General features: G+C 44.5%; 1 protein-coding gene across 1 annotated transcript; it reads left to right on the forward strand.

Moving 5' to 3' along the window:
• Positions 1-3,011: 3,011 nt before the first annotated feature.
• Positions 3,012-7,986, forward strand: LOC119287603. The gene is made up of 7 exons (XM_037567177.1): positions 3,012-3,351; positions 4,257-4,448; positions 4,566-4,838; positions 5,412-5,514; positions 5,977-6,095; positions 6,608-6,763; positions 7,311-7,986. Exons 1-7 carry the CDS (start codon positions 3,058-3,060, stop codon positions 7,902-7,904), a joined length of 1,731 nt encoding a protein of 576 aa, XP_037423074.1. The 5' UTR covers positions 3,012-3,057; the 3' UTR covers positions 7,905-7,986.
• Positions 7,987-12,714: the final 4,728 nt, after the last annotated feature.

Here is a 12,714-nt window from a genome sequence, read left to right on the forward strand (position 1 = left end):
TCTGAGGAGACTTGTGTACTATCTCACGTCAGGTGAGATAAATGAGATCAACCCCAAAAATACATGTTTAGACATTTAAAAAAACTGAAACTATTTGACAACATCCACATGGGGTATGTCTACAACTTCGAAAAAACCAGCTCAAAACTCGATGTATGTTTGACGATTTAAAAAGGACAAATTCAAATTTGAATAGTGGCAGCTTTGGGTGAATAGTACTTTGACACTATTCATGTCTAATTTTGTCTTTTTTGTTTCTATTAATGTAGGTCAAATTAGGAGCTGAAACTTTTTGAGGTTGCAACCATTGATGTGTGTCTACAGGTTTTTGAGAATGTTTGAACATGTAATTTCTTTAAAAAAAATTGATCTCGTTGATCTCACCTAATATGAGATCTCACACAAGTCTTTCAGGAATTGTCCTGCTGACGCTCCGCCACTGGTTATGATAAAGATCTCCCATGTGTTTAGACTGTTTAGGCTCATGACCACACGAAGATTTTGACCTTTTTCTTTAGACTGTTTAGGCTCATGACCACACGAAGATTTTGATCTTTTTCTTTAGACTGTTTAGGCTCATGACCACACGAAGATTTTGACCTTTTTCTTTCTGAAAGCAAGATGTTGACTCTAGCTACGCCACGAGTTGCCTACACATTGTCATTGGAGAGTTGCTCACTGATGATTTTTTAATCTTTATTATTGGAACTTTATTTTCAAGGTAAATATGAGTTTTATTCCATAATAATAGAGTTACAGTCAAGAGACAAGAGTTCCTCGATACATGGGTGCCCTCTATGTAGCCACACAGCTGTGGTACATTCAGTACGACTATACTTTGCCAAGCAATCTGAACCAATGCTTTGATTTCAATGAAGCTTTTGTGGGATAAACTCCCGCTCTACCAAGAATGCTTCAATCTCCAGAGCCAAGTGACCATAAGCAGGACGATCCAAAGAGTTGTCAGTCAAAACAGATAGGGCCACTGCCGAGTCTGACTGAGCAATGACGGGAAGATCCGTGTGTTACAGAGCAAGAGCCATGCCTTGCATTAGTGTATGGATTTTTGCTTCAAGGGCGTCATTACAATTGAACAAGAATCTGTATGCTACAAAATTAACGGTTCCGTCAATCCTCCTTAATATCATACCTGCCGACATTGGACCATCCGCCTTTGAAAAAGAACCATCAACACTTAGAGCTGCCTTGTCCACTGATGGTGCCGGCCAGGACAATGCAGTTTTTACAGCCTTTGGCAGGGAAACATTAACAGGAGCATGAAGCGTCATCTTCTCCTTGAGTATTTCCTCAGACGAGTATTTTTGTGCGTTGTCAAGGGACCTCGAGTAGCTTCTACAAAAATTCGACGGACACTCCAATTGGAACTTTTTTTTTTGAATTGTTTGGATTGTTTACCACATGTTTCATGTGGCCACTCCAATTGGAACTTAATCCAACCAAATTTCAAAAAAGTTACCCGTAAAAAAAGTTCAAAAAAGGATAAACTTAATACAACCAGTTTCTTTGAAAATCGTTTTGGATCTGGCCGTCCGTGGCTCAATCCAACGGCTCGCTCGGCGTAGGCCCACCGGCATCATGTAAACCTAAACCGCACGTGGACCAGCAAGGACTGCAGGTGGGCCAGTTTGCCAACAACCGGCCCTATCGGCCGCATCTCTCCACGAGGGCGCAGCATACCTGCAGCAGGCGTCACGCCTGGAGCGTGCGTGAGCCTCCACCCACTGCTATGTCGGTCCCGCGGACATCGGGCCCACGTGTCGGCGTTAGCTTAGGATATTAGGGCGAGGGAATTGCGGTTGGGTTTGGGTTCCGAGCAATCATGTATGTGTGCGACCCTGTCGTCGGGTCGAGCTGACCAATTGGCGCCTCCATGTGACGTCCACGCTGTCCTCCCTGGCCCACCACCTTCCATGACTATCCAGATTTCCATGTTCCAGAGAGCTCACTGCTGTGCCGCGTCAAGATTACAAGTTTTGCTGAGGGCTTTTTCTCAAATGTGTACATACTTACTTCGTGCCAATGGTTTCTTCTCTCTTTTTTTCAGACAGGTTCAGGTCAAAATTTAGAGAGTTTATTACTAGTTGTGACTCATTCATTGTGTACTGCGTTTAGAATATTAAAATAGTGATCTAATATAAGAACGTTTAGAATATTAAAATAGTGATCTAAACGCTTTTATATCAGTTTACAAAGGGAGTACAAGATTGGACTTGGCGTAGTTCTATAGCACAAAGTAGACACAAAATCATCTCGCAGAAAAAACGTAGACACAAATTCAAATAAATCATGAGAGGGACGATCTAGACTGCCACGGTGACTTATGGTCAAAAACATTATCAGGTCCTCGCGGGTTCCATTGTCGGATGATTAATGTCAATTTGGAAAAAAAAGAGGGAAGGGTTCGGCCGAACTCTGGCATTAGACGTCGTGCCTAGATGTCGTATTGCCATGACGGCTTGTTCCTCGACGTGTTATCATGCCTCGAATTTTCTTACAGTTGACAACAATGTATGGGCCTCATGTTTACTATGCCGGTCTCATCGTCAGATAAATAGTTGCACGACACCTTTGAGACATTTGGCATGTCTGAACTGCAATCCATATTTTCCATGCATCGTTCCAAACCAATGAAAACTCACCATCGTGTACAAAGCGAAGGTGAGTTTTTCTTTGTTTGAGCTGTGAGCCCGTGAATTTATAAAAATTGTTGCGACAACGTCAAGAAAGTACGATGAGCCGATAATTTTAGCAGTGAATCAAACACTAGCTATGCGTTGTAAATTCGGTGAAGTAAGGGAAACTGGGAATTCACTTTATGCTGCAACTATTTTGCTATTTGGAATTGTATTTTTTTTTTTCAAATTTTCATGGGATCCGCAAGGCAAGTCTCCCTCACTTGCAAGCCACTGCAACTTTTTCAAATCCACCCCTCTACAAAGGCAAGCTTCACTCTTCCCCCGCCTTCGTCGCCACTTCAATTCTTCAACGCCTCCAGTCGGCCCCCAGCGACGCGATCGCCCAAATCCCGCCGGCCCGATGCCCGCCGCCGTGGCCGCCGCGGCGGCGGTCGCAGCCTCGGGCGGCGCGCTCCTAGTATACCTGCTCATCACCACCTGCCGGCCGCCGGGCGCCGAGGGGCCGGCGTCGGCGGAGGAGGAGGCGTCGCGGCCGGAGGACGGCGAGGGTCCCTGGCCGCACAGCCCTCCCGTATCGTGCTGCGAGGCCGCGTCGGTGGCCGCGCGCACGGCGCGCCGGGCGTGGGAGCTCACCGTCGGCCGGTGGGGCCTCCACGGCCTCGCCTTCGGGATCAAGCGCCACATGAAGCGCCAGGTCAGTGTGAAAGCTTTTTTGTCCCCTTCTTCCTCTTGCTTCCGTAGCCAGTCTCTGCGTGGCAGCACTACGCTTGTGCTCCGTGTCTCTGTTCGTGCGCCTGCTTGCTCTGCTTTTGTGCTTAACTAAAAGAAGGGATCTTTTGTACCAATGGCTGAAGGTAAGTAGTTGATCATGAAGTTCTAAGGCTAATACTGCGTGGTTAATCCCACAGGGCGAGACGGGGTGCTAAGATTGGCTCAACTGTTCGGCAAGTTGCTTTTCAGCAGATTGTTCTAGTAGACAAATTCAGTAGTGTTTTTGCCTTTTCATTCTGTGTGTGCTGAAAATTTTGCTGCGAAGGCAAGATTTCTGACCAGTCTAAAATTTGACTTGAGTTGACTTGCAAGGAAGGTTTGAACTTACTGTTTCCCATCCCGAGAAACCAATGCTTTCATTTTGGTCAATATCTTGAATTGGTTCACCTACTGGAGTGGATTAGGATCCTGGTAATTTCCGGTCATTTTTGTTTGAGGGATCTGTGTCCGATCACAGTGAGTGCTTACTTGGGCTTCAGTTAAGATCGTTTCGGTTAGCATTGTTAATTTTCATGAATCTGTCAGATCAGTTTCATCAGTTTTCCTAGTGTCATTACTTGTACAGAGAATGGTATCAAGGGCCAACACTAAATGGTGGTTCTGTACGGAAGAATCAGAAGTTACAGATATTAACAAGAGACGCTTCTAATTGTATTTTCACAACATCTTCAATCAGCATAAGTTTACCATTTTCTTTTGATTACATTTAGTGTGGCCACATACCCCAAGTATTACCGTCATGCTTCTGTATTGCGCTCTTGAAAACATTGTGTATGCAATGGACGAAACATGTGGTGATTATTGTTTTATTCTTTTCATGTGCTCCAGGGTAATTTGCAGCATGAGTATAGTGGAAGTGACTGCCTTCAACTAAAAGGTCACGATGCACATACTGAAGTAGCTTATCTTCTTGACCACCTGAAGCTTTGCATGTTCTACTCAAAGAATAGGTTTTCTGAATTTCTGAAGTTTGGTGGGTACAGTCAAGAAGACGTTCTCATCCACAAGTCTAGGGCGAGGGTGAGTAAGTATCACTATATTCTTCTTATCTCGTGCTTTATGGTACTCTGCTTATTCTGTATTTCTGTGCAATGCCCCCCATATTTTGACTCATTCTTGACTCCTCACTTCATGCAGCTTATGCAGCCTTCCTTCGTACTTGTGCGTGACCAAAAAGCCAAGTGTTTTCTTCTTTTCATCCGCGGTGCTATCAGTCCTAAGGAGCGCCTGACAGCAGCAAGTTCTGTTGAAGTTCCTTTCCACCATATAGTTCTGAATGAAGGACAGATTGACAACGTAATTTTAGGGTATGCACATTGTGGAATGCTTGCTGCAGCTCGTTGGATCGCTAACCTTGCCATGCCCCCTCTTCGCAATGCAGTACGAGAATTTCCTGACTACCAAATAAAGGTATTTTTTGTCAAGTTCTTATTTTATTTACCTTCCTGATGAATTTATTGATGTGTGAGTAGCTATTGGAGGTTGATGCATAGTAAGGAGAATTAAGTTTATAAGCTTGTCTATACTGTGAGACTCCGTGTAAAGTTTACTGATTTGACCATGTGCTATGAAGTACAATAGAACCGATAAGCCTTGATCTGGCAGTAAGCTGCTTGATATTTATACCATTTCAATTTCAGCATTTATTGTTGAACTATTGAAGTCAGAGTCTACTTCTTGTCTGGTAGCACTGCTCTACACAGCTACAGTTTATATGATCTATGCTGTATGTGATATGCATTTTAGTGTTGATATTCTTTTAGTAGAACTTGGTGTACATATACATTGATGTGTGCCTCCTAGGCTGGTTCATCCAGTGCTGCTAGTTTTACTCCTGTGCAGAAAACCAGAAAGAATAAGGTTTTGTTTGAATTAATATGACTGGAACAATTTAACAGCACGTATAAAATTCCTCTGCCTCTAGCACAGCATTTTACATGTCTGAATGATCCAATCCAATACATGATGTACCTTGTGCGCTAGGTCATTGGACACTCAATGGGAGCAGGCATTGGAGCAATTCTGACATATATTCTTCGTGAGCATCATGATTTTACATCATGCACATGTCTGGCCTTTGGTCCTGGTAAGTGCTTCGACATGCTTTCTATCTTGTTGAACACATGATACATATATTTTTGCTTATCGTTGCAATCACAGTTGTCTGAGCATTTCGGATCCTGTTTGCCTTTAAGATAATCAGATGTTTCCTTTGATTTTGCGTATGCCAAGTTGTAACTTTTAGCCCTTTTGATTCTTCTTAAATGGTGATCAAGTTGGTACTTGGTAATCACATAAACTTTTCCTCCATGCTACCTGTTAGGCAGAAAAATCTTTCAAGAAAATAACATTACTTCACTGTGACATAGCAGATATAAGAAAGATATCTTTATGCCTTTGAGCAATTTAATGGTTGATCACAAATTTTAGTTCAATCGCATTTGACTTGTGAGATTATTCTATCATCGGTAGTGAGAATTGATAGCAGTATATTGTGTTTGTAAAGAAACAATACCATAACTCTGAAGTACCTTTTGTTGCTACTTAGCTGCCTGTATGACATGGGAGCTGGCGGAATCAGGCAAAGATTTCATCACTTCTCTTGTCAACAGAGATGATGTGGTGCCAGCACTTTCGAAAGTTGCTATGGAGAGCTTGCGATCTGAGGTATTCTGATGGTCACTGTCCTTTACAGCAACATAGTAAAAAAAAACTATAAACTGGACCTTCACAGTGTGAAGTTCTTTTGCAGTTGACATGAAAACACTAAAGTGCTCGGCAAGTAATACATTATTATCCCGTATATACTGCATAGGTTTCAAAATATTGGATGCAATTTTGGACTTTGACCATATAATTATTGTGCATTATTTTGTTATATTTCGAAAATTCAAAATCATTAGAACGTGCTTTTGGATATGATTCCGAGCTTGTCATTTCTTTTAACATGGCACACATATTGTTGGACCAACTGTTAGTCAAATCATAGATTTAGACGGACAAATATTCCTTATATCTTATTACGGAGCTTTCCTTTTTCCTTAAAATTGTAAATCGTACCTATTGATATTCTGACACGAAATCGTGAAAGCGATGATGCTTATTTTATGAATAATGACATCAGATTCCCCCCAAAAGATTATGTGACGACTGAATTGCTGCTTGTCTTACTACTGCAGGTAATGGTATCATCGAAGCTGGATGATCTGCAGGATCAAGATCACCTTAGTTTATTCGCGAAAATAAGTCAGCGTATAGCTTTTGCGAAGTCTCACATGCTGTCCATCTCTCATTCAACGGGAAAGACTGGAGATCCCAACTCTAGCATTTCTGAGGTAACGAAAAATGCTGCCGTTTCTAGATGTGAAGTTTACTGTCGGAACTTAATAACAATCCAATGATATTTCCACGACGTAAATTTGGAGAGGAAAAACCTCTCAAGCAACGTTGGTAGTGCAGCAGTTTGATAAACCAGTGGCCATTATACTACTAACAGTCGGGATCCATCCACTGGTTCGTTCTGGTATCCAGTCACAATCAGCACCAATGTCACTAGCAAAAGTGGGTCTGAAATCCTGCTGTTATTTATTTAGCAGTTGGTGCAATTAGTGCCAATGCTTATCCTTTCGGTGACGATGCAAGCTTTACCAATACGTGTTCATTGCTCAATAAAACAATGTGCCAGCATCACCATGCACATTTCTGGTCCTGTCCGAGTAACATCCGGATTCAGGAGCCCCTGCTTCCCTAAGGTTAAACTAGCCAAGGGCACCTACAAGGCTAAAAAACTCACAATTTTGCTTATATTAATCAGTTGATGCTGGTGTGTACATAGAGAATATAGGTTCTTTTTCTTTACAGTTTGCTCCTTCTGTCATGCAGCCCTTACTGAAAGAAGCAGTAGAAATCACACACTCTGAAGAAAATGGGCTGAAGATTAACTGTATCCATGAAGCATATTTCGTGGCAAATCCAGAACATGACCTTTCAGTTGTATCTGTCGACGCTTCTGAAGAACGGGTCATACTAGTTAACAATGATGATGATGTCAGTGTCGAGGCTGCTGCTGGGTCAGCAGTATCTGCATCACAAGGGGATGTTGAAAGCAACGCAACATTGGACACCGAGCAAGCGGCGTCGACAGCAAAGGAAGAAGCGTCCCAGAATCTGAACGGTAGCGGTAAAGAAAAACAGAAAGAATCACCGTCCGCCCCTGCACTGCGCCAACTTTTCCCTCCCGGGAGAATTATTCATATGGTCGCGCAGCCCTCACCGGACCGGAATCCTGGAGAAGGCACCAGCAGCAAGGAGGCCATCAGTATATATGAAACGCCAAGAGAATTGTATGGCAGAATAAGGCTCGCGCCAAATATGATAGACGAGCATTACATGCCTAGTTACATAAGTACAATGGAGTTATTGTTGGAACAGCTTCAGAGCGATAACATTGTAAGTACAGCACCAGATGATTCGTGAAACTGTTGTAGAACTCAGTCATGGTTATATCCAATTCTTTTATATCAATGGAAATATGGTCTCGATGAGCATTGCTACTTCCTCTCTTTTTTCAACTATATAAAATTAGCCTGTGAAAGTTGAGCCTCCTCATGCATGCGTGCACCTGCGAATCCATGATGGGGCAAAGCCTTGTCGCCTCTAGGCTCCGCTGGCAAGCCTGTGGATTCGTTTCCCCTCTGTTCGCCACGGCGGGTGACGGGGAGGGGAATCCCGGGGGTCTCGGCTGCTAATAGTTTAGGTTAAGGTTTTTTAATTCTCGCAGGGGTGGAGCTTCATTTTCGAGTTGGTCTTTCAGGCTCCGAATTAGAGCAATGCGTATATGACATATCCACAGCAAGGAATGGCTCTTCATCATTTTCGTGTTGATTCTATGCTCTAAACAGAATTATATACTTCCATCACAGCTCCTTTTTAATTCGAAGAGAACATAAGTGGTTTGATTCCATGCTCTAAACAGAATTCTATGCTTCCATCACAGCTCTTTTTCAATTCAAAGAGAACATGAGAGAAACTAGATTCAAGGTTCATTCATTAGTCATCACAGAGAACCATCGGCCCCCAGCCTTGCTTCCTATGAAAGAAATTCAGTTTGCGGAACTTTCACTGTAGTTGTCACTTTATGGGAGTAAAAAAAAGCTCAACTCAGCAGATTTGTACTATATTCACTCCACTGAATCACATAAACCGAAGTAAAAAATCATCATTCACAGTGCATACACAGTTTTGTGTTCAGGTACAATTTAAAAGCTTTTTGGCTAGATTATGTGTAACATAACTGCATATCAAAAAGCCATATTCTTAGCTGAAAGCAAATGTTCAAGGAACAGCCATAGTTTGCCGGATTGTCTACTACCCTGTTACAGTTTCTATTAGCAAAATGAACCTATAATAAGCATCAAAGTTTTGCTTCAGGAGCACCTTCAGTTTAGCCATGACATAATTGACATTGCACACTGATAATCGATCAGTACCATCCCTCTCAATCCCTTGTGCTTGCATAGGAATAAATTGCATAAAACTACCGATATTAAGGTTAGGGTCCAAAAACTACGTATTATTATTTTGTCACAAAAACCTATCACCAGTTTGGTATATCATTTTAGAACCCACTCGGAAATAAAACCTTTCGCCGAGAGGAGGCGGTCGGTATAGGGGTCACCTGGGCGATAGCAAAGACTTTTCTGAGTGGACCACTCAGAAAACATAACTTTGGCCGAGAGGCTGCTCTTGGTAGACGTGGCACCTGACACATTGCCCATGTCTTTGCTGAGAGCAGCCACACTAGGCAAAAACTTTATTGGATTTAATTTATGCAATGAAAATAATCACGAATGACTCAATGACAGGTGGGGCCTGTGGGCCCATCTGCAGGTCGACGTGGGCCAGGACTGGATAACGTAGCTGCTTACTAGACATGGAGACAGCTGTCACTGACATGTGGGCCATCTTTTACGATGTGAAATTTATGCTGAGATCATTACCATGGTGCTTGGGAAAAGTCAACCCAGACGTCTCAAGTGCAAACGGACGTAACACGTGGCAGCTTATTGCTGTGTGTCGACTGTATGGCTCTCGGCATATATGTTCTTTGCCGGGTTTCGACAAAGCAATCTCTCTTGCCGTGTTCTGCAGTTTGCAGACAAACGCAATCGGCGTATATCTGTTTGCCGAGTGCTGTGGTTTGGCACTTGCCGTGGTAATTTTTTGTGTTTTGACCCTTTTCTGAAACCTATTCGAGATTTGACCTTAGTTTGAAATTTTTTCGAGATCTAACCCTTTTGCTACCGCCAGAGTCCATGATGGTAGGGTCTAACAGCCTACCACCAGAGACTTTGGCGGTGCGAAACATCGCTACCGCCAACCGGGCTGGCGGTAGCCTGTACAACCCTACCGTCAAGGTGCTTGGCGATAGGCACGAGCACGCACTGTGTTCAATACTTAGAAGTTTTTTGGCGGTAGGGCATGCAACCCTACCGCCAGGGACCTTGGCGGTAGGCTGTTATACCCTACCGCCATGGTCTCTGGCGGTAGCAAAAGGATCAGATCTAAAAAAAAAATCAAATTAGGGTCAAATCTCGAATAGGTTTCAGAAAAGGGTCAAAACACGAAATTTAGTCACTTGCCGTAGAGCCAAACACTCGGCATACAGTGCAATTCCATAGTGCTGCATATCCTTATAACATGTTCATGGAATAGCCATAAGTTGCCGGATTGTGTTGCTACCCTGTTAGTACAATTTCTATTAGCAAAAATAAACCTACAAACATCAAAGTTTTGCTTTCAGGAGCACCTTCAGTTCATCCCTCCCAATCCCTTGTGCTAGCATAGGAGTAAATAGCATAACATTACCGGTATTACGGTCAGGGTTCCGAAAGACTACCTATTCTTATTTTGTCCTACCACCTTTTTGGCATATCGTTTCAGAAAACACTGATGACCATTTGCTTAAAAACTAACCCGGATTGTGACACGGCGGGCCCACCCGTCAGGGCTGACCTGGTAAAAAACGCCACATGTTGACTCCTCTCTCTCTCTCTCTTGGCATTATGTCAAACACATCTTGTGCATCGGCAAGAACGCCGCCACCGCACCCTTCCATGGCGGCAACACCCGGCGGTGGGAGCAGGAACTGGAACACCACCACCCGGCTGCTGGGGTTGATCGCGAACGCGCTCCTCGACGGTCGCTCCGAAAGCTCACCCTGCCTTTACCCCAGCAGGCCAGCTGCAGCACAACACACGCACTAGCACACACAACATCACTCGGACGCACTTGCACACAGCACGCGGACGCACTACCTCCGCGGCGTCCACCTTCGTGGCAGCGCATTGGGTACGACGAGTCGTTGTGGCACCTACGGGCATTTGGACGGCAGCGGGTGGTGATGCTCCCCCCAGCATCCACAAAGCTGCAATCCCCACAGGGGTTTTAACTCGAGGCTTCGGTGATGAACAAGTTTCTTCAAGAGAGGGTTATCTATGAGAAATTGTGTTTAAGTGGCTGCTTATGATCCCACATTCGCGTTGTGCCGTTCCTTGTCAACCAGATGGTCCATCTTCTAATTAAATTTTTCAATTTTTCACTGTTTGGAGGTTTTGAGTGGACACTTTGCCAGAATGAAAATCGTACTATCTGCGAAACGCATAAACAGCTAAAGACACATTTAGAAATTAGACCAGGAAAACACTACTAAGCAATCCCCACACGCCTCGTGCACTAAGGATAGGTGTTTTAGCTGACCACCAAGGTATGCCACCCCGTTTTAACCCCCCGACTTTTAGATTGCCACGTTCCCGAAATCCCCCTAATCGCTCGCTAGTTTCCTCTCTCCGGAATTAATCCTTGCCCCTTGTTTCTCATCATTGAGCAAGCGATACTGTACCGCCACTATTCTGTTCGCCAGCAGCGCCTTGATTCGGACCCTTGCGCCCTAGCTCGTTCTTCCAACCCACATCACTGCCAATCTCACCAACCACCGATTCCGCCCCTGTTCTCCGAGCTCGTTTAACCCAAAAAATTATTGCATGGGGCGACCCCCCCTCCCCCCTCTCTCAATCCCTCAATCTCTCTCCCTCTCTCTCTCTGTTAGGAAAGGAGATGATGATCAAAGCGGTGACCCAGACCATATCCACATATATAGTGGGTGTTTTCATGCCTCTGATCTCAGTTTGTGATGACTTGAACATAATGGTTCGGAACTTGTGGTGGGGCGAGTTAGAAGGAATGAGGAAGACACATTGGCAGTCCTAGCCGAATATTTTGAAGCGCAAAATGAAGGTTGTCTTGGCCTTCGGAGACTTCAAGGTGTTTAATCAATCGCCGCTCGCTCGGCAGGCTTGACGCCTCCTAACTAAAACTGATAGCTTTATGTGCGTGGGTGTTGAAAGCTCGGTACTATCCGGAGGGGTGCCTCAAAGATATGGTTTTCTCCGGCAATGCTTCTGTAACTTGGCAAGGCATCCAATACGGTCTTGAACTTGTGAAGAAAGGGCCGATTGTCAAGTTGGCAACACCAAAAATATTCGCATCTCGCGAGATAGATGGCTTTTGAGGAAGCATGATTGGAAGCCCATCACATCACATGGTACCTGCGGACTGCGCGGTGGACTATCTGTACGAGCGTGGTTCTAGGCGGATGGACCCCCTACGATGACACTTTTCTGGTTGACTTCGACGCCATCACCGTACCTGGACGTCGCTGCATGTCCTCGATGATATCCTCGTATATATGGGCTCTAGAAAAGAATGACATGTGTACCATTCGATCGGCCTACAGCCTAACCATGGATGAGCTCGGGGCGTCCATCGATATGTGCTACGAGCAGAGCACTGGATGGTCGTCGCGCCACTTGGATGACCATATGAGGTGCCCTGCCCCCCTAAGGTATGCGTCTTGGCATGGCGGCTCGTGACTAATTATCTGGCCACTTGGTCTAACAAATTTTCTTGCCATTTGTAGCCCATTAATATTTTCCCCCTGTGTGGAATGGAATGAGGCTAACTTCCATGCTACATTTAGGTGCCCTTGAGCGGTGGACTTGTGGCATGCGATTACGAAGGATTGGTCACTGCTAGACGTCAGTTTGTTCCCAACACAAGGCCGAAATGGTTGTTTGAGGTTCTGGAGCCGCTCTTGGACATTTAGCGTATGGTGCATTGGTGCTGATCATCACCATATGGCGCTCATGGCATGTCACGAACGAGATTACACAAGATAAGGAAGCCCCCACCCCCGACTGAGGTCTCACACAGCTACATCACGTCGCTC

This window comes from Triticum dicoccoides, chromosome 4A, assembly GCF_002162155.2.
Source record: "Triticum dicoccoides isolate Atlit2015 ecotype Zavitan chromosome 4A, WEW_v2.0, whole genome shotgun sequence".
Classification (NCBI taxonomy): domain Eukaryota; kingdom Viridiplantae; phylum Streptophyta; class Magnoliopsida; order Poales; family Poaceae; genus Triticum; species Triticum dicoccoides.